The following is a 21,597-nucleotide window of genomic DNA, read 5'->3' as shown; positions in this document are numbered from 1 at the left end:
GGTTAGAGTTGAGAGTGTGGAGCTGGAAAAGCCCAGCAGGTCTGGTAGCATCCGAGGAGCAGGAAAATCAACATCGGATGCTGCCTGACCTGCTGAGCTTTCCCAGCACCACACTCTCGGTCCCTTTTAAATCTTTTCCCTCTCACCTTAAACCTATGCCCTCTAGTTCTGGACTCTCCTACTCCAGGGAAAAGACCTGGTCTATTTACCCTTTCCATGCCCCTCATGATTTTATAAAACCTCTATGAGATCACCCCTCAGCCTCTGATGTTCCAGGGAAAACAGCCCCAGCCTGTTCAGCCTCTCCCTATAGCTCAAATCCTCCAACCCTGGCAACATCTTTGTAAATCTTTTCTGAACCCTTTCAAATCTTTGCTATAGGAGGGAGACCAGAATTGAACACAGTATTCCAAAAAGTGGCTTAACCAATGTCCTGTACATCCACAACATGACATCTCAACTTCTATACTAGATCAGGAACCTATTCATTTCTACCTCAAACATTTAGTTTGATTTGATTTATTATTGTCCCATTTTCCATGTTACAGTGAAAAATATTGTTTTGCGTGTTATTCAGACAAATCATACCTTACAATAAGTACAACGGCAATATAAGTATGAGGGTAGATAAATGTGAGATGCTGTGTTTTGGAAAGGCAAATCGGGGCAGGACCTCTATTCTTAATGGTAAGGTCCTGGAGAGTGTTGCTGAACAAAGAGGCCTTGGAGTGCAGGTTCATAGCTCCTTGGCAGTGGAGTCGCAGGTAGATAGGATAGCGAAGAAGGCGTTTGGTATGCTTTCCTTTAGTGGTCAGAGTATTGAGTACAGGAGTTGGGAGATCAAGTTGCAGCTGTACAGGACATTGGTTAGGCCACTTTTGGAATATTGCGTGCAATTCTGGTCTCCCTCTTACCAAAACAATGTTGCGAAACTTGAAAGGGTTCAGAAAAGATTTACAAGGATGTTGCCAGGGTTGGAGGATTTGAGTTATAAGGAGAGGCTGAACAGGCTGGGGCTGTTTTCCCTGGAGCATCAGAGATTGAGGGGTGACCTTATTGATGTTTATAAAATCATGAGAGACATGGATAAGGTAAATGGACAAGTTATTTTCCCTGGGGTGGGGCAGTCCAGAACTAGAGGGCATAGGTTTAGGGTGAGATGGAAAAGATATAAAAGAGACCTAAGGGGCAACTTTTTCACACAGAGGGTGGTACGTGTATGGAATGATCTGCCAGAGGTAGTGGTGGGGGCTGGTACAATTACAGCATTTAAAAGGCATCTGGATGGGTATATGAATAGGACGGGTTTAGCGGGATGTGCTGGCAAATGGGACTAGATTGGGTTGGGATATCTGGTCAGCATGGACGGGTTGGACCGAAGGGTCTGTTTTCGTGCTGTACCTCTGTTCGACTCTATGACTCTAATAGAACAGATCGCAGAATATAGTGTTCCAGCGACAGAGAAGGTGCAGTGAAAGATCAACTCTAATATATGAGAGGGACATTCATAAATCTGATAACAGCAGGTAAGAAGCTGTTCTTGAACCTGTTGGTATGTGATTTCAAATTTTGGTATCTTCTGCTCAATGGAAGAGGGTGGGAGAGAGTATAACCGGGGTGGGAGGGGTCTTCGATGATGTTGGCTGCTTTCTCGAAGCAGTGGGATGTAGATGGTGTCCGTGGACACTCTGTAATTTGTTGTAGTGTTCAAAGACTTAATGTTCAAAGACTAGTCCCCACAGCCCTTGGGGACAGAGAGGGTCAATTAGGACATGAGTGTGGATTGTGGGTGTGAAAGGACAAGGGAGTGGGGAGGGAAGAGGAAGTCAGAGACAGTAGTAGGAAAGGGAAAATACTGGGGCTAGGAGTGAGGCGGTGACCAGGAGAGTGAGAGAGGTGGGGGAATTGACTAATGAGAAGGAAGGGAAAATGATGGATGGATGGGGGGGGGTGGGGTGCTGGAGTGGGAAGGGATGGGGGAGTGGGCGAGGGGAAATGCAACTGGGGAGAGAGGGGTATCAGAAAGCAGAAGGGAAGAAAGATTTGGGGAGCTTGAGAGAAAATGATGTTGGGGAGGGAGGAGGAGGGAGTCTGGGCTGGAGGAGAGAGAGGGGGAATCTGGGGCATGGAGAGATGGCAGGATTCTGGGGGGAAGAAAGAGAGAGAGAGAGAGAGAGAGAGAGAGAGAGGGGTAGTCTGGGGGATGGAGAGAGGGGGATTCGAGGGGAAGGAGAGAAAGTGTTTGGAGGAGGGAGGGGTGGGAATCTGCAGAGGAGAGAGAGGGGAATTGGGGAAAGAGAGAGAGAGAGTCTGGGAGAGGGAGAGGGAGAGAGAGAGAGGGGGATACCTGGGGTAGGGGGAGGGGGACAGAGAGAAGGAGTCTGGGAGAGGGGAGGGAGAGAGGGGGAGTCTGGGGGAGGTGAGGGAGAGAGGGGATTTTTGCCAAGGGAGGAGAAAGAGAAAGCGTGAGTCTGTGGGAGGGAGAGATGGGAGTAGTCTTAGGTGGACAAAGAGAGAGGGGGTGGAGTCCAGAGGGGTCGGGGGGAAGAGAGAGAGAGAATGTCTGGGGGGAGGGGGAGAGAGAGGGAGTCCGGCATGGCGGGGAGTGGGGGAGAGGGAGTCCGGGGTGAGGGGGATAGACAGAGGGGAACTCTGGGGGAGTCCGAGGGGAGGGGTTGAGGGACTGGAACTCTGGAACTGGTATGAGTGAGAGGGTGGAATGTAGAAGAAGAGACTTGCATTTTCATAGCGCCTCCAAAGTGCTGCTCAGTTACAGAGGCCCCTGTCAGCTGTTGGTGGTGTGGCAGCACTGACCTGGATCCTGCACTGATATGTGTTTTTAATCTCAGGCATCGTACTATGGAACAATCCAGACCATCTACACAGTGGGCTATAGCCTGTCGCTGGCTGTACTGTCTGTCGCTGTCTTCATCCTGTTAATGTTTCGGTGAGTTACTCACACTCACAGCATTCACCTAGAACACACCGGCATGCGATTTAATCACTGACCGCTTCTGTCTGTCTGTCAAACCTTTTCAATTTAACAGACAAAATGATAAAAAAAGCAAAAAAACTGAGGGTGCTGGAAATCAGGATCAGAAATTGCTGGAATGACTCAGCAGGTCTGGCAGCACCTATGGAGAGAGAAAGCAGAGTTAATGTTTCAGGTCCTTCCTCAGAATCGATTTGAGCAATTAACTTGGTTAATGGAACCAATCGTTGATGAGCCAAATCCATTTGGACATAAAAGGAAGAAAGGCATTTATATAGCACCTTTCCTGCGTGACCCTCAGGCTCCTCAAAGAGTTACCTTTGTCCCACGGAGTCATTAGTGTGATGCAGGAAATATGGCAATCAATTTGCTCAGAGCAAGCTCCCACAAGGAGAATTAAGGTGGTGAGCAGATCATCGATTCTGTTTTTCACCGAGGGACAGATCTTTGCTGAAGCTCATTTGTTGAAATGGTTCCTTGGCATTATTTGGCATCGACCAGAGGGGGAGGCCTGGGTTTAATGTCTGACTTGAAGGGTGGCAACTCTGACAGTGCAGCACCCCTCCCCCAGTGTAGCTGCTGATGCCAGAGGTGGGGGCATGAGTCATGTGTAGCGAAGACGATGGGAAATCAGAAGCGTCTCTCCCCCTCCCTGCACAACCTCGGGACGAGAGCTAAAAGGAGAGTGGCCCCAGAGAGAGGAGAGTAAAGAGTAGCTGAGGAGGGGGATGGATTGATCTGTAGCTGAGGTGTGTTGGGAGACAGTGAGGGCTGCAGATGCTGGAGATTAGAGTCGGAGAGTGTGGTGTTGGAAAAGTACAGCAGGGGGAAAGTGAGGGCTGCAGATGCTGGAGATCAGAGCTGAAAAATGTGTTGCTGGAAAAACGCAGCAGGTCAGGCTGCATCCGAGGAGCAGGAGAATCGACGTTTCGGGCATAAGCCCTTCATCAGGACTGTGAAGGGCTGCTGACGAAGGGCTTGTATCACCGCATTCCTGATGAAGAGCTTACACTTGAAACGTTGACAGTCCCACTCCTCGGATGCTGCGTGACTGGCTGTGCTTTTCCAGCACCACACTGTTTGAAGCTGAGGCAGGTTGTTGGGTTCTCGTCGTCAAGGGGAGACATGGGAATGGTAGATATTGCTGAATGATCATTCCCATACTGATAGGTTAATGCCCATCATTTCAGTGGCTGGAAAATTGCAGGATGGGTCCTAGCCACAGAAAGGGGCCACGCCCGGGACATTGAGTGCTTTCAAGAAGGAGTTATCATCGAGTCACGGAGGTCTGCAACATTGAAACAGGCCCTTCGGCCCAACCTGTCCACGCCACCCAGTTTTCACAATCAATTTAGTCCCATTTGCCTGTGTTTGGTCACTGTCCCTCCATACTTAGCCCATCCACGTACCTGTCCCAAATGTTTCTTAAATGAGAAAATTGTATTCCCCTCCACCACTCCCTCTCCAGCCCGTTCCAGACTCTCACCACCCTCTGTGTGAAAAAACTGCCCCTTTAGATCCTTTTCTGTCTCTCCCCTCTCACCCTAAACCTAAGCCCTCTATTTTCATACATTCTCCATACTGAGTGGAAGCAGATCATTCGGCCCATCAAGTCCAAACCGACTCTCTGAAGAGCATCGCACCCAGACCCACTGTATCCCTCTAACCCTGCACTTCCCCATGGCTGACCCACCAAGCCTGCACATCCCTGGACACTATGTCAATAACGTGGAGCTATGGTAATGTGGGTCTTAAAAAAGAACAAACTGAAGGAATATATTTAAATGAGACACTAAACTGAGACCTTTTCAAGATGGATGCCTACTGTGGTTGAAAAGCCAGTGGAAAATCAGGCAACACCAACTGGGGTGTTACAGGAAATATATCCCGGGATTTTTCCTGACTGTGTGGCAGTAAGGTCACAGGTTCAAACAGGAGGAGAAATCAAAGAATAAGAAAGTTGAAGTTCATTTATCAGAGACTATGTTTGATCAAATGGTTTTTAAAAAAAACCCAAGGCCTCACAGACTGTTTACTCTGATGTTCAGTAAAGATTGACAAGGATGTTGCCAGGGCTGGAGGGTTTAAGTTATAGGGAGAGGCTGAACAGGCTGGGGCAGTTTTCCCTGGAGCGTCGGAGGCTGAGAGGTGACCCTTGTGGGCGGCATGGTGGCACAGTGGTTAGCACTGCTGCCTCACAGCGCCAGAGACCCGGGTTCAATTCCTGCCTCAGGCGACTGACTGTGTGGAGTTTGCACATTCTTCCCGTGTCTGCGTGGGTTTCCTCCGGGTGCTCCGGTTTCCTCCCACAGTCCAAAGATGTGCAGGTCAGGTGAATTGGCCATGCTAAATTGCCCGTAGTGTTAGGTAAGGGGTAAATGTAGGGGTATGGGTGGGTTGCGCTTCGGCGGGGCGGTGTGGACTTGTTGGGCCGAAGGGCCTGTTTCCACACTGTAAGTAATCTAATCTAATCTAATCTTATAGAGGTTTATAAAATTATGAGGGGCATGGATAGGATAAATAGGCAAAGTCCTTTCCCTGGGGTGGGGGAGTCCAGAACTAGAGGGCATAGGTTTAGGATGAGAGGGGAAAGATATAAAAGAGACCTAAGGGGCAACCTTTTCATGCAGCGGATGGTATGTGTATGGAATGAGTTGCCAGAGGAAGTGGTGGAGGCTGGTACAATTGCAACATTTAAAAGGCATCTGGTTGGGTATACAAACAGGAAGGGTTTGGAGGGATATGGGCCAAGTGCTGGCAAATGGGACTAGATTAGGTTAGGGTAGCTGGTTGACATGGATGAGTTGGACGGAAGAGTCTGTTTCCATGCTGACCATCTCTATGACCCTATGACACTCTCTCCACAGATGCTGCCAGACCTCCTGAGTTTCTCCAGCATTCCGTGTCAATAAAGAGTGGCGCTGGGAAAAGCACAGCAGGTCAGGCAGCATCTGAGGAGCAGGAGAGACGATGTTTCGAGCATCAGGACTGAAGAAGGGTTCTGCACGAAAGGTTGACTCACCTGCTCCTCAGATGCTGCCTGGCCTGCTGGGCTTTTCCCAGTGCCACACTTTATTGAACTCTGACTTCTCCAGCATCTGCAGTCCTCATACCTCCCAGCATTCTCTGTGCTGATTTCAGACTTCCGGCATCTGCAGTATTTCACCTTTATTACAAGTTGCGCGCACCCCCCCCTCCACCCCCCCCCCCCCCCACCCCACCATTGCTGCTGTATTCCCAAAGCCCTGCAGACCCTTCTGTTCCAGTACTTATTCACTGTTGACACTGCTTCATCTATCCCTGCAGATGGACAGTTCAGTCCACAACAACTTGTCCTTTTTAAGAAAAAAAGTATCTCATTTTCTCTCCTGGTTCCATGTTCCATTACCTTAAATCTGTTTCATCCACTTCCTGACTGCCTTGCCATTCTGAAAGAAATCAGAATACATTGCATTCAGCAATCAGTTTGTGTCAAAATTACAATCATGGACTCATTGCTGCCCAGTGTGAAACTGCAATTCTGTCTGTAACAATAGCTGAGGGTTAATTTCAGAGTAACCATGAAACTGCAATTCTGTCCATAACAATAGCTAAGAGTTAATTTCAGAGTAACCATGAAATTGCAATTCTGTCTGTAACAATAGCTAAGAGTTAATTTCAGAGTAACCATGAAACTGCAATTCTGTCTGTAACAATAGCTAAGGGTTAATTGCAGAGTGACCATGAAATTGCAATTCTGTCTGTAACAATAGCTAAGAGTTAATTGCAGAGTAATCATGAAATTGCAATTCTGTCCATAACAATAGCTAAGAGTTAATTTCAGAGTAACCATGAAATTGCAATTCTGTCTGTAACAATAGCTAAGAGTTAATTGCAGAGTAACCATGAAATTGCAATTCTGTTTGTAACGAAAGCTAAGAGTTAATTTCAGAGTAACCATGAAACTGCAATTCTGTCCGTAACAATAGCTAAGAGTTCATTGCAGAGTAACCATGAAATTGCAATTCTGTCCATAACAATAGCTAAGAGTTAATTGCAGAGTAACCATGAAACTGCAATTCTGTCTGTAACAATAGCTAAGAGTTAATTTCAGAGCAACCATGAAATTGCAATTCTGTCTGTAACAATAGCTAAGAGTTAATTGCAGAGTAACCATGAAATTGCAATTCTGTTTGTAACGATAGCTAAGAGTTAATTGCAGAGTAATCATGAAATTGCAATTCTGTCCATAACAATAGCTAAGAGTTAATTTCAGAGTAACCATGAAATTGCAATTCTGTCCATAACAATAGCTAAGAGTTAATTTCAGAGCAACCATGAAATTGAAATTCTGTCTGTAACAATAGCTAAGGGTTAATTGCAGAGTAACCATGAAATTGCAATTCTCTCCATAACAATAGCAAAGGGTTAATTTCAGAGTAACTATGAAACTGCAATTCTGTCTGTAACAATAGCTAAGAGTTAATTTCAGAGTAACCATGAAATTGCAATTCTGTCTGTAACAATAGCTAAGAGTTAATTGCAGAGTAACCATGAAATTGCAATTCTGTCTGTAACAATAGCTAAGAGTTAATTTCAGAGCAACCATGAAATTGCAATTCTGTCTGTAACAATAGCTAAGAGTTAATTGCAGAGTAACCATGAAATTGCAATTCTGTCTGTAACAATAGCTAAGAGTTAATTGCAGAGTAACCATGAAATTGCAATTCTGTCTGTAACAATAGCTAAGAGTTAATTTCAGAGTAACCATGAAATTGCAATTCTGTCTGTAACAATAGCTGAGGGTTAATTTCAGAGTAACCATGAAACTGCAATTCTGTCTGTAACAATAACTAAGAGTTAATTGCAGAGTAACCATGAAACTGCAATTCTGTCTGTAACAATAGCTAAGAGTTAATTTCAGAGTAACCATGAAACTGCAATTCTGTCTGTAACAATAACTAAGAGTTAATTGCAGAGTAACCATGAAACTGCAATTCTGTCTGTAACAATAGCTAAGAGTTAATTTCAGAGTAACCATAAAACTGCAATTCTGTCTGTAACAATAGCTAAGGGTTAATTGCAGAGTGACCATGAAACTGCAATTCTGTCTGTAACAATAGCTAAGAGTTAATTGTAGAGTAACAGTGAAACTGCAAATGATTTTCCCTTACTTCCTTTCCTGACAATTATTTTCAGTTTTTAAACTGAAAAGCCCAGACAAAGCCCATGCATTTCAAACAGGTGATGTCACCAAACCAGCAATCTGATGGCCCAATCTAACACCCCATTGGAATTTAAATTTAAATTTAAAAATCAGGAATCCTGAAGCTAGAATCCATCACAGTGGCCTTGAAACTATCATTGATTAAGAGAAGGCAATCTGGCATCCTTACCCGGTCTGGATACGTGTGAGAAGTATTCACGTTATACATTAATGATCGGTATGAAAGAACATGAAGGCATTGTTGTAATGTTTGCAGGTGATGCAAAGGTAGGTGGAGGGACAGGTAGTGTTGAGGAGGTGGGGAGGCTGCAGAAGGAAGTGGAAAAAAAAAGAGCCAGATGGAACATAATGTGGGAAAGTGAGTGAGATTTATGCACGTTGATACCAAGAATAGAGGCATAGACTATTTTCTAAATGGGGAAAGGCTTCAGGAATCTGAGATACAAAGGGTTGTAACAGAGTCCTGAATCCTGAGGGTTAACATACAGGTTCAACTGGCAGTTGGCAAAGCAAATACAATATTAGCATTGATTTTCAAGAGAGGCAGAATACAAGAGCAGAGATTGTGTAAGGCTCTGGTTAGACTGTATTTGGAATATTGTGAGCAGTTTTGGGCTCCAAATCTAAGGAAGGCTATGCTGGCACTGGAGGAGGTTTAGAGGAGGCTTACAAGAATGTTCCCAGGGATGAAGTGCTTGGCATATTAGGAGCCGTTGAGGACTCTGGGTCTGTACATGATGGAGTTTAGAAGGATGGGGGGGGGGGGGGAGGGGATCTGATTGAAACTCACAGAATACTGAGGGGCCTGAATAGATTGGACCAGGAGCAAATGTTTCCACTAGTGGGAGAGACTAGGACCCGAAGGCACAGCCTCAGACTGAAGGGACGTCCCTTTAGAACTGAGATGAGGAGGAATTTCTCCAGCCAGTGGGTGGGGCATCTGTGGAACATATTGCTGCAGAGGGCTGTGGAGGCCAAGTCATTGAGTGTGTTTAAAACAGAGAGAGATTGAACCTTGATTAGTGAGGGGAGATATGCGGATTTCGGGGAGAAGGCAGGAGAATGGGATTGAGAAGGATATCAGCCATGATCGAATTGGGGAGCAGACTCAATGGGCCGAATGGCCTAACTCTGCTTCGAGATCTTATGGTCTCATCATATTATGGACTCCAGACTCACCCGAATTAGGCACTCTGCTATTCTAATAACACGACAGCCAATTTATACAAAGCAAGATCCCAGATGATTTAAATGACCGTGTCATCAAATTTCAATGCTTGTTGGTTGAGAGATATCAGTCACGGAAATGGTGAGGGCTGGTTTTGAATCGATCCACAGGAATAGCTAAACACACATCGATAGGCTTTCAGTTTGCAGCTTTCCTGTGTGATCTATAGATACTTTGCGTGCTCATCATTACACCCCTGGGTTGGGGGGGGGGGGGGGGGGTGGGGGGTGTCTTGCTATCATCTTCATTATGGAAACGCTGATGTTGAGACCCCCAGTTGTTTCCGTCTAAGACCATAGCTAAATACTAAAAACGCAAGCTAGAAAGTCTGGCCTGTGAGAGCTGGCCACACCCAGCCAGGCTGCTTCCATTCAAAAAAAACCCAAGGCCTTGTGAATTGTTTACTCTCTCAGGGACAGCTCGATGCCTCTGCCTTACAACGTTTCTTCAAAATCAAACCAGGACACCATGACCTCTTAAAGCGACAGCCTCGCCTCAGTTAAAGACAGAGGGTTGAAAGGTTATTGGAGTGGCAGTTGGAAATGCAGAGTTATTAGTTCAGGCACGATCTTATGGATCGGGAGGGGATTGCAAACGATTGTCCCCTTACCCTGTGACTATGTGTCTGTGTTTTGATTCCCTGAACAGCAGGAATGATCTCTCAATGTCTATCCTGGGAAATAGTTGCATAGTGGTATGTCGTTGGGCATGTAATCGAGAACTCTAGGCTAACGGTCTTAGCGGGACATGAGTTCAAGGTGGAAAGTGTAGAGAGAGTTCAAAGGAGATTTAGTGGAATGATATCAGGAATGAGGAATTTTAGATACAAGGAAAGAGTGGAGAGATTGGGCTTGATATTATTATTATTCTCCTTGGAGCAAGATGGTTAAGTGGTGACCTTTATTGAGGTGTTCAAAACTATGAATAATTTTGGCTGAAAATGTGTTGCTGGAAAAGCGCAGCAGGTCAGGCAGCATCCAAGGAACAGGAGAATTGACGTTTCGGGCATAAGCCCTTCTTCAGGAAGGATTTCCTGAAGAAGGGCTTATGCCTGAAACGTCGATTCTCCTGTTCCTTGGATGCTGCCTGACCTGCTGTGCTTTTCCAGCAACACATTTTCAGATTAAATCCAATAATATCTGGAACAAAGAGCTGTCTTCATGTTCAAAGCCCATCTGGGTCACTAATATCCTTTAGGGAAGGAAACTGCCATTCTTACCTGGTCTGGCCCACATGTAACTCCAGACCCACAGCAATGTTGAATCTTAACGGCCCTCTGGGCAATTAGGGATGGACAATAAATGCTGGGCCTAACCATAGTTGCCCTCTTTCTATGAGCAAATTTAAAAAATAAAATCTTCTAAAAAATAAAATGTAAAACTTGGACAATCTCTTCTTTTCCTAGGAGGTTGCACTGCACCAGGAATTATATCCACGTCCAGCTGTTTGCCACCTTTATCCTTCGCAGCTTGTCGGTCTTCATTAAGGATGCCGTCCTCTTTGGCGATGCCGATATTGACCACTGCACCTTTTCCACGGTAACCGCCCTTTGACCTCTGGGTCGTGTAGCTTGTGGGTTTGGTGCAGGGAGCTCAACTCAAAATGAAAGTGAATACACAGGGGCCTAGCCAGTCAACATCCTGACTTGGAAATATTTCGCCATCCCTTCACTGTCGCTGGGTCAAAATCCTGGAAGTCCCTCCCCAAGGGCATTGTGGGTAATACCTACAGCACATGGACTACAGCGGTTCAAGAAGGCAGCTCACCCCCACCTTCTCAAGGGGCAAATAGGGACGGGCAATAAATGCTGGACCCAGTCCTTGCTAGAAACAATAATTTAAATAATAATCTTATAGAGTCATTTTGGCACATAAAAGGGCCATTTGACCCATTGGATCAATGCGGGATTCCTAAAGGCCATTTTGCTACCACAATAGCTTTGCAGGTTCAGTTCCTCATGTTCCTCACCATTCCTGATGAAAGGCTTTTGTCCGAAACGTCGATTTTCCTGCTCCTCGGATGCTGCTGACCGGCTGTGCTTTCCCAGCACCACTCTAATGTTGACTCTAATCTCCAGCATCTGCAGTACCCAGTTCTGCTCAGTTCCTCAAGTGTCTGTTGTAATTATTTATTGTCTCTGATTTGAGTGTGTGGACAGCAAGGACGACTTGGAGCGGAAAATTGTCTCTCCTCACAGTCTCCTTGTATCCCTCAACCCAAGGACTTAAATCTTGGCGCCACCCTGGTCAAGGTGATTCTTACAGAGAATGATGCAGGGTGCCAATGGGTAGAATGGCCTGTTGTGAGATTGTAGGCATCCTTGCTTAAGACTGATACCTAAACAGGAAGCTGTTCCTGAAGAAGAGCTTATGCCTGAAGCGTCGATTCTCCTGCTCCTCGGATGCTGCCTGACCTGCTGTGCTTTTCCAGCTCCACACTCTCGACTCTGATCTCCAGCATCTGCAGTCCTCACTTTCTCCCAGGAAGCTGTTAGTGGTTTGTAGTTTACGATATCTCAGATATAATCCATAATGTGTTTGTGATGAGGCTCTAATTTGCCTTTGATAATAATTAAACCTCTCATTCCCTCAGGCAGTGAGGTGGGGAATGGTTTATTACCTGGAAAACCACCTTCAGACAATCTGTGTCATTCACTAACCGCACCTCTCGGTGTGGCCCTGAATCAGTCTGTAAGAAACCGTTCATTCAGTGAATCTCTGGCTGGGCCATTATTTAGAGGCCATTCCTTGTTGCCTAGGTAACAGCCACCTTCATTTGGAGCCACCCCGAGAGGACTGTGGGACCCAGAAACCAGATTTCTCCTTGGGGGCAAATCACATTGTGCTCCAGCGCATGCACCCACCCCCCTCCAACTGTGTACTTATGTAGGGCACTGTCCCAACCTCACGTGAGGTGAAGCACATTGTGCCCCCTTGCGCACACACACACACACAAACACAGACACAGACACACACACTCTCACCCACACACATACAGACACAGACACAGACACACACACACAGACACACACACAAACACAAACACAGACACACACACACAGACACACACACTCTCACCCACCCACACACATACAGACACAGACACAGACACACACACACACAGACACACACACTCTCACCCACACACATACAGACACAGACACAGACACACACACACAGACACACACACTCTCACCCACACACATACAGACACAGACACACACACACACACACACACACACACTCTCACCCACACACATACAGACACAGGCACAGACACACACACACACAGACACACACACTCTCACCCACACACATACAGACACAGACACACACACACACTCTCACCCACACACATACAGACACAGACACACACACACAGACACACACACAAACACAAACACAGACACACACACACAGACACACACACTCTCACCCACCCACACACATACAGACACAGGCACAGACACACACACACAGACACACACACTTTCACCCACACACACACAAACACAGACACAGACACACACACAGGCACACACACTCTCACCCACACACATACAGACACAGACACACACACAGACACACACACTCTCACCCACACACATACAGACACAGGCACAGACACACACATACAGACACACACTCTCACCCACACACATACAGACACAGGCACAGACACACACACAAAGACACACACACTCTCACCCACACACACACAAACACAGACACAGACACACACACAGATACACACACTCTCACCCACACACATACAGACACACAGACACACACACTCTCACCCACACACATACAGACACAGGCACAGACACACACACACACAGACACACACACTCTCACCCACACACATACAGACACAGACATACACACACACACACAGACACACACACTCTCACCCACACACATACAGACACACAGACACACACACTCACCCACACACATACAGACACAGGCACAGACACACACACACACTCTCACCCACACACATACAGACACAGGCACAGACACACACACACACAGACACACACACTCTCACCCACACACATACAGACACAGACATACACACAGACACACAGACACACACACTCTCACCCACACACATACAGACACAGGAACAGATACACACACACAGACACACACACTCTCACCCACACACATAAAGACACAGACACACACACACACTTTCACCCACACACATACAGGCACGGACACAGACACAGACACACACACAGACACACACACTCTCACCCACACACACACACACACAGACACACACACAGACACACACACACATACAGACACAGACACACACACACAGACACACACACAGACACAGACACACACAGACACACACACTCTCACCCACACACATACAGACACAGACACACACACACAGACACACACACTCTCACCCAAACACATACAGACACAGACACACACACACAGACACAGACACACACACACAGACACACACACAGACACAGACACACACAGACACACACACTCTCACCCACACACATACAGACACAGACACACACACAGACACAAACGCTCTCACCCAAACACATACAGACACAGACACACACAGACACACACACACAGACACAGACATACAGACACAGACACACAGACACACACACAGACACACACACAGACACAGGCACACACAGACACATACACTCTCACCCACATACATACAGACACACACACATACTCTCACCGAAACACATACAGACACAGGCACAGACACACAAACACAGACACACACAGACACACACACTCTCACCCACACACATACAGACACAGACACACACACACACACACACAGACACACACAGACACACACACTCTCACCCACACACATACAGACACAGGCACAGACACACAAACACAGACACACACACTCTCACCCACACACATACAGACACAGACACACAGACACACACACTTTCACCCAAACACATACAGACACAGGCACAGACACAGACACACACACTTTCACTCACATGCAAACACAGACACAGACACAGGCACACACACAGATACACACACTCTCACCCACACACACAAACACAGACACAGACACACACACAGGCACACACACTCTCACCCACACACATACAGACACACACACAGACACACACACTCTCACTCACACACATACAGACACAGGCACAGACACACACACACACAGACACACACACTCTCACCCACACACATACAGACACAGACACACACACACACAGACACACTCATACACACACACACACACACACACACATATACACATACACACCCTCATGTTTTCTTCAATGATCGCAACTTCCCCTCCCGTGTGGTTGACAATGCCGTCCAGCATATCTCCACTTCATGCACCATTGCCCTTGAACCCCACCCCTCCCAATGCAACAAGGACTGAATCCCTCCCCCATATCCCCCCCCCCCCAACCTGGTCCTCACCTTCCACGCCATCCACCTCTGCATACAACGCATCATCCTCCACCACTTCCACCATCTCCAAACGGACCCTACCACCAGAAATATATTTCCTTCCCCACCCCATCATCGTTCCAAAAAGACCATCCCTCCACGACACCCTCATCAGGTCCAATCCCCCCACCAGCCCACACCCCACTCCTGGTACTTTTCCCTACCACCGCGGGAAGTGTAAAACCTCTGCCCACAGCACTCTCCTCACCTCTGTCCAAAGCCCCAAGGGGTCCTTCCTCATCAGTCAGAAATTCACCTGTACCTTTGCCAGTGTCACCTCCTGCATCCGTTGCACCTGGTGCAGTGTCCTCTACATCGGGGAGACAGGATGCCTTCTTGCGGTTCATTTCAGAGAACATCTCTGGAACACCCACACTCACCAACCCCACCACCCCGCGGCTGAACACTTCAACACCCCCCCCCCCACCCCCCCCCACTCTGTCAAGGAGATGCAGGTCCTGGGCCTCCTCCATCACCAAACCGTTACCACCCAAGGCCTGGAGGAGGAACGGCTCATATTCAGCCTTGGGACCCTGCGACCACACGGAATAGATGCGGATTTCAACAGCTTCCTCATCTCCCCTCCCCCGACCTTATCCCAGTTCCAACCTTCCAACTCAGCACTGCCTTCTGGGTCTGTCCTACCTGTCCATCGTCCTTCTCATCTATCAGCTCCACGCTCCCCTCTGACCTATCACCTTCTCCCTCATCTTCATCTACCTATCGCTACCCCCCAGCCCCACCCCTCCCATTTATCTTTCAGCCCCTGGCCCACAAGCCTCATTCCTGATGAAGAGCTTATGCCTGAAACGTCAATTCTCCTGCTCCTCGGCTGCTGCCTAACCTGCTGTGCTTTTCCAGCAACACACACTCTCGACACACACACACACACATGCACACACATATACACGCACACACACACACACACATATATACACGCACACATTCGCACACACACATATACATGCACACATTCGCACACACACACTCACACCCACATATACACGCGCACACTTGCACACACATATACATGCACACACACACATATACATGCACACACTCGCACACACACTCACACACACATATACACGCACACACTTGCACACACATATACACGCGCACACACACATATATACACACACTCGCACACACACACTCACACACACCTATACACGCACACACTTGCACACACATATACACATATACACGCACACACTCGCACACACACATACACACACTCGCACACACATATACACACACACTCGCACACACACATATACACGCACACACACTCATGCACACACACATATACATGCACACACACATATACACGCAAACACACACATATACACTCATACACTCACACGTACACACACACACATATATACGCACACACTCACACATATACACGCACACTCTCACACATATACAAGGACAGTAGTGGGAGACTGTGTATTGAGTTGGAAGAGATAGGAGAGGTCTTGAATGAGTACTTTTCTTCATTATTTACAAATGAGAGGGACCGTATTGTTGAAGAGGAGAGTATGAAACGGACTGGTAAGCTAGAGGAGATACTTGTTAGGAAGGAAGATGTGTTGGGCATTTTGAAAAACTTGAGGATAGACAAGTCCCCCGGGCCTGACGGGATATATCCTAGGATTATGTGGGAAGCAAGAGAGGAAATTGCAGAACCGTTGGTAATGATCTTTTCGTCTTCACTGTCAATGGGGGTGGTACCAGGGGACTGGAGAGTGGCGAATGTTGTGCCCCTGTTCAAAAAAGGGAATAGGGATAACCCCGGGAATTACAGGCCAGTTAGTCTTACTTCGGTGGTAGGCAAAGTAATGGAAAGGGTACTGAGGGATAGGATTTATGAGTATCTGGAAAGACACTGCTTGATTAGGGACAGCCAGCACGGATTTGTGAAGGGTAGGTCTTGCCTTACAAGTCTTATTGAATTCTTTGAGGAGGTGACCAAGCATGTGGATGAGGGTAGAGCAGTGGATGTAGTGTACATGGATTTTAGTAAGGCATTTGGTAAGATTCTCCATGGTAGGCTTATGCGGAAAGTCACGAGGCATGGGATAGAGGGAAATTTGGCCAGTTGGATAGAGAACTGGCTAACCGGTCAAAGTCAGAGAGTGGTGGTAGATGGTAAATATTCAGCCTGGAGCCCTGTTACAAGTGGAGTTCTGCAGGGATCAGTTCTGGGTCCTCTGCTGTTTGTAATTTTTATTAATGACTTGGACGAGGGAGTCGAAGGGTGGGTCAGTAAATTTGCAAACGATACAAAGATTGGTGGAGTTGTGGATAGTGAGGAGGGCTGTTGTCAGCTGCAAAGGGACTTAGATATGATGCAGAGCTGGGCTGAGGAGTGGCAGATGGAGTTTAACCCTTTCAAGTGTGAGGTTGTCCATTTTGGAAGGACAAATAAGAATGCGGAATACAGGGTTAACGGTAGGGTTCTTAGTAAGGTGGAGGAGCAGAGGGATCTTGGGGTCTATGTTCATAGATCTTTGAAAGTTGCCACTCAGGTGGATAGAGCTTGTAAGAAGGCCTATGGTGTATTAGCATTCATTAGCAGAGGGATTGAATTCAAGAGTCGTGAGGTGATGTTTCAGCTGTTTAGGACCTTGGTTAGGCCACATTTGGAGTACTGTGTGCAGTTCTGGTCGCCTCATTTTAGGAAAGATGTGGAAGCTTTGGAGAGGGTGCAGAGGAGATTTACCAGGATGTTGCCTGGAATGGAGAATAGGTCGTACAAGGATAGGTTGAGAGTGCTAGGCCTTTTCTCATTGGAACGGCGAAGGATGAGGGGTGACTTGATAGAGGTTTATAAGATGATCAGGGGAATAGATAGAGTAGACAGTCAGAGACTTTTTCCCCGGGTACAACAGAGTGTTACAAGGGGACATAAATTTAAGGTGAAGGGTGGAAGGTATAGGGGGGATGTCAGGGGTAGGTTCTTTACCCAGAGAGTGGTGGGGGCATGGAATGCGCTGCCTGTGGGAGTGGCAGAGTCAGAATCTTTGGTGACCTTTAAGCGGCAATTGGATAGGTACATGGATGGGTGCTTAAGCTAGGACAAATGTTCGGCACAACATCGTGGGCCGAAGGGCCTGTTCTGTGCTGTATTGTTCTATGTTCTACGTTCTATATACACGCACACACTCGCGTGCACACACACACATATACACACACACACAGGCACACACATATACACGCACACACACACACGCACCCACACATATACACACACACATTCACACACATACACACGCATGCATACACATACATACGCACACACACAAATACACATCCACACATACAGACATTCACATACACATATACCCACACACATTGACACACAGATTCACACACACATACACACACATTCTCACATACACACACAATGACACACATGCACATTGACACACACACGCACACTCATACGCACACATGCACGCACATACGCACACATTCACACATACAGACATTCACATACACACACACTGACACAGATTCATACACACATACATGCACATTCTCACACACAAATTCACACATTGACATACACGCATATTGACACACACGCATACATACAATCGCACATTCATACGCACACATGCACACACATTCACACACATATACACACACATTCACACACATGCATGCATACATTCTCACACACATTCTCACACACTCACACACACGCAAACTCTCTCTCATACTCGCGCACAAACATGCACACATTCACGCATACATTCACACACATACTCTCACTCATACACACATTCTCACTCACACACTCTCACTCACACTCTCAAACACAAACACATAGACATTCACATACACATACACACACATAGGTTGATACACAGATTCACACACATACACATGCACACATACGCGCGCACACACACGTGCGTGCATACACACACATTCGCACACATACACATGCACACACACACCCACCCTCTCTCACTCACCCACACACACATGCAGACACACTCTCACTCACACACACACTCTCTTTCACTCACTCACTCACGCACACATTCTCTCTCTCTCTCACACACACACTCTCGTGCACACACTCTCTCACTCACTCTCTCTCTCACACACACACTCTCTCTCACACACATACTCTCTCTCACTCATTCATACACACATTCTCTCTCTCACACACACACACTCATGCGCACACACTCTCTCACTCACTCTCTCGCTCTCTCTCACACACACACAATCTGCTTCTCTCTCTCCCTCTCTCTCTCCCTCTCTCACTCTCACTCACACACACACTCTCTCTCTCTCTCTCACACACGCACATACACTCTCTCTCACTCACTCACACACACATTTTCTCTCACGCACACACACTCTCATTCTTTCTCTCCCTCTCTCTCTCCCTCTCTCTCTCTCTCTCTCTCACTGTCACTCACACACACAGGGCTGACCCATGTCCAGGTCAATTCCTATTTAAACCGCTGTCCAGGACATTTGTCTGAACTTAAAGCTAAAGTGGGTGACTTGGACCCAAGGGTCTGTTTCAGTGCTGTATCTCTCTATGAGTCTATGGCTCCATGACTGCGGATACTGGAAATCTGAATTAAAACCAGAAATTTCTGAACAAATTCAGCAGGTCTGGCAACACCTATGGAGAGAGAAACTGTCGGGTCCAGTGCCCCTTCCTCAGAATGAGCTCCAGCTCAGCTTACTGACTAAGCATTCAGTTCCTGATCAATCCCAGTATCAAAGGCTGGAGTTGTATTGGAGTCACTTCAGAGGAGGTGATAATTCTAGAAGTGAGGGGTTTGTTTCAGGAACAGAGTTTGTGCAGTTCAGGCCTATACTCGCTCGAGTTTAGAATGATCAGCGGTAATCTAATTTGTATAAGATGGTAAAGGGGACTGACAAGGTAGATGTATAGAGGATGCTGCCCCCTGTGGGGTAATCTAGAACGACAGGTTGTAGTATAAGGATAAAGGGCAGGAGATTTAAAGCAGAGATGAGCAGAAATTACGGCTCCCAACGGCTCATGAATCTGTGGAATTCACTCTCCTAGAGTGCGGTGGATGCTGGGTCACTGGGTAAACTGAAGGAGGAGATAGACGGGAATTTTAATGAGTAACAGACTGAAGGGTTCTGGAAAACGGGCAGGAGAAGGAGGTGAGGCCAAGATGAGATCAGCCCTGGTTCTATTATATGGTAGAGCAGGCTTGAAGGACCGAATGGCCTCCTCCTGCTCCTGATTTCGACGTTTTAATGTCTGTTTTGGAGCAACGGAGGTTAGCCGATACACAACAGTGACCCAGTTCAGTGCACAGCCAGCAATCAGATGTGAATGAGACAGAGATGAAGATAGACATAAAGAATGAATCTTGCACTGCTTTCTGACACACAGGAGAGTTGGTGTTGGATGGAGAAAGTTAGGTGATATCTGGGTGTGAGTTGACATTGCACATCCTCAATCCAGTTGGGAAAAGGGTCACCGGACCTGAAACGTTAACTTTGATTTCTCTCCACAGATGCTGCCAGACCTGCTGAGCTTCTCCAGCAATTTCTGATATTATTCCTGAACCCAGACTGAGAATAACAATTCAAAAACAATAATCCATCGAGTCATTGAATTTTGCTGTCCATGCTAAACCTCCAGATTATTCCCGAGCGAATGTTGTAGATTCCCTTATTCGCGTTTATTTGGCTCGGTTTTAAAACATAAACAGCAGGAGAAGGACTGAACATTTCGTCTCCCAACACCTGCTCCCCAGACCACTCTCGAAGTAGTAGTGGGTGGTGGGAATGTCCCTGGACTCCAGTTTTCCAGATTAGAGAGGTGCTGGAAAAGCACAGCAGGTCAGGCAGCATCCGAGGAGCTGGAAATTGATGAAGAGCCTTTTCCTGAAACGTCGATTTTCCTGCTCCTCGGATGCTGCCTGACCTGCTGTGCTTTTCCAGCATTACTCTAATCTTGACGCTAATCTCCAGCATCTGCAGTACCCACTTCTGTCCAGTATTCCAGATGCCCAGGTTTATACGTTTGGGTCTGAGGTACAAATCTCAGCACGGCTGGCTCCTGAAGGTTTAAATTAATTAAATTTTAAGAAACGTGATTCAAAGGCTTTGATGAAAATCCTGAAGAAGGGCTTATGCCCGAAACGTCGATTCTCCTGCTCCTTGGATGCTGCCTGACCTGCTGCGCTTTTCCAGCAACACATTTTTCAGCTTTGATGAAAATCCATCTGGTTCACTTCTGGCCCTCTAGTGAAGGAATTCTGCCTCTGCTTACCTAGTCTGTATCAGACCATCGGCTGTGACTGTTGTGTGGTAATATCGCTGGTGTATTAATCCAGGGACCCAGGTTCGAATCCTGCCCCGGCTGATGCTGGAGTTTGAATTCAATATGAATCTGGAATTAAGAATCAAATGGGGACCATGTTTCACTAATGCCCTTTAGGGAAGGAAGCTGCCAACCTTACCCAGTCTGTCCTACAGGTGACTCCAGACCCACAGCAATGTGGTTGACTCTTAACTGCCCTCTGGGCAATTAGGGATGGGCAATAAATGCTGGGTGTAGCCAGTGATCTCCTCATCCTGTGGATGAATATTGCAAAGCATGACTCCATTTTAACACCACAGATTGACTCATTACTGCGTTCTG

At 46.9% G+C, this 21,597-nt stretch overlaps 1 protein-coding gene across 2 annotated transcripts in view; it reads left to right on the top strand.

Annotated features, from left to right (window-relative positions):
* Positions 1-21,597, top strand: part of ghrhrl (growth hormone releasing hormone receptor, like) — a 78,720-nt gene that overhangs the window by 29,933 nt on the left and 27,190 nt on the right. For both annotated transcript variants that reach the window (XM_087986855.1, XM_043690845.2), the window contains 2 exons: positions 2,850-2,947; positions 10,832-10,964. In XM_087986855.1, coding sequence (XP_087842981.1) covers positions 2,850-2,947; positions 10,832-10,964 — 231 coding nt within the window. The remainder of the gene's footprint in view (positions 1-2,849; positions 2,948-10,831; positions 10,965-21,597) is intronic.

The sequence above is a fragment of the Chiloscyllium plagiosum genome, unplaced genomic scaffold (assembly GCF_037043375.1).
Source record: "Chiloscyllium plagiosum isolate Xiang-an unplaced genomic scaffold, Cpla_swu_hap1 HiC_scaffold_5, whole genome shotgun sequence".
Lineage (NCBI taxonomy): Eukaryota > Metazoa > Chordata > Chondrichthyes > Orectolobiformes > Hemiscylliidae > Chiloscyllium > Chiloscyllium plagiosum.
This window is presented reverse-complemented; position numbering and strand designations above follow the sequence as displayed.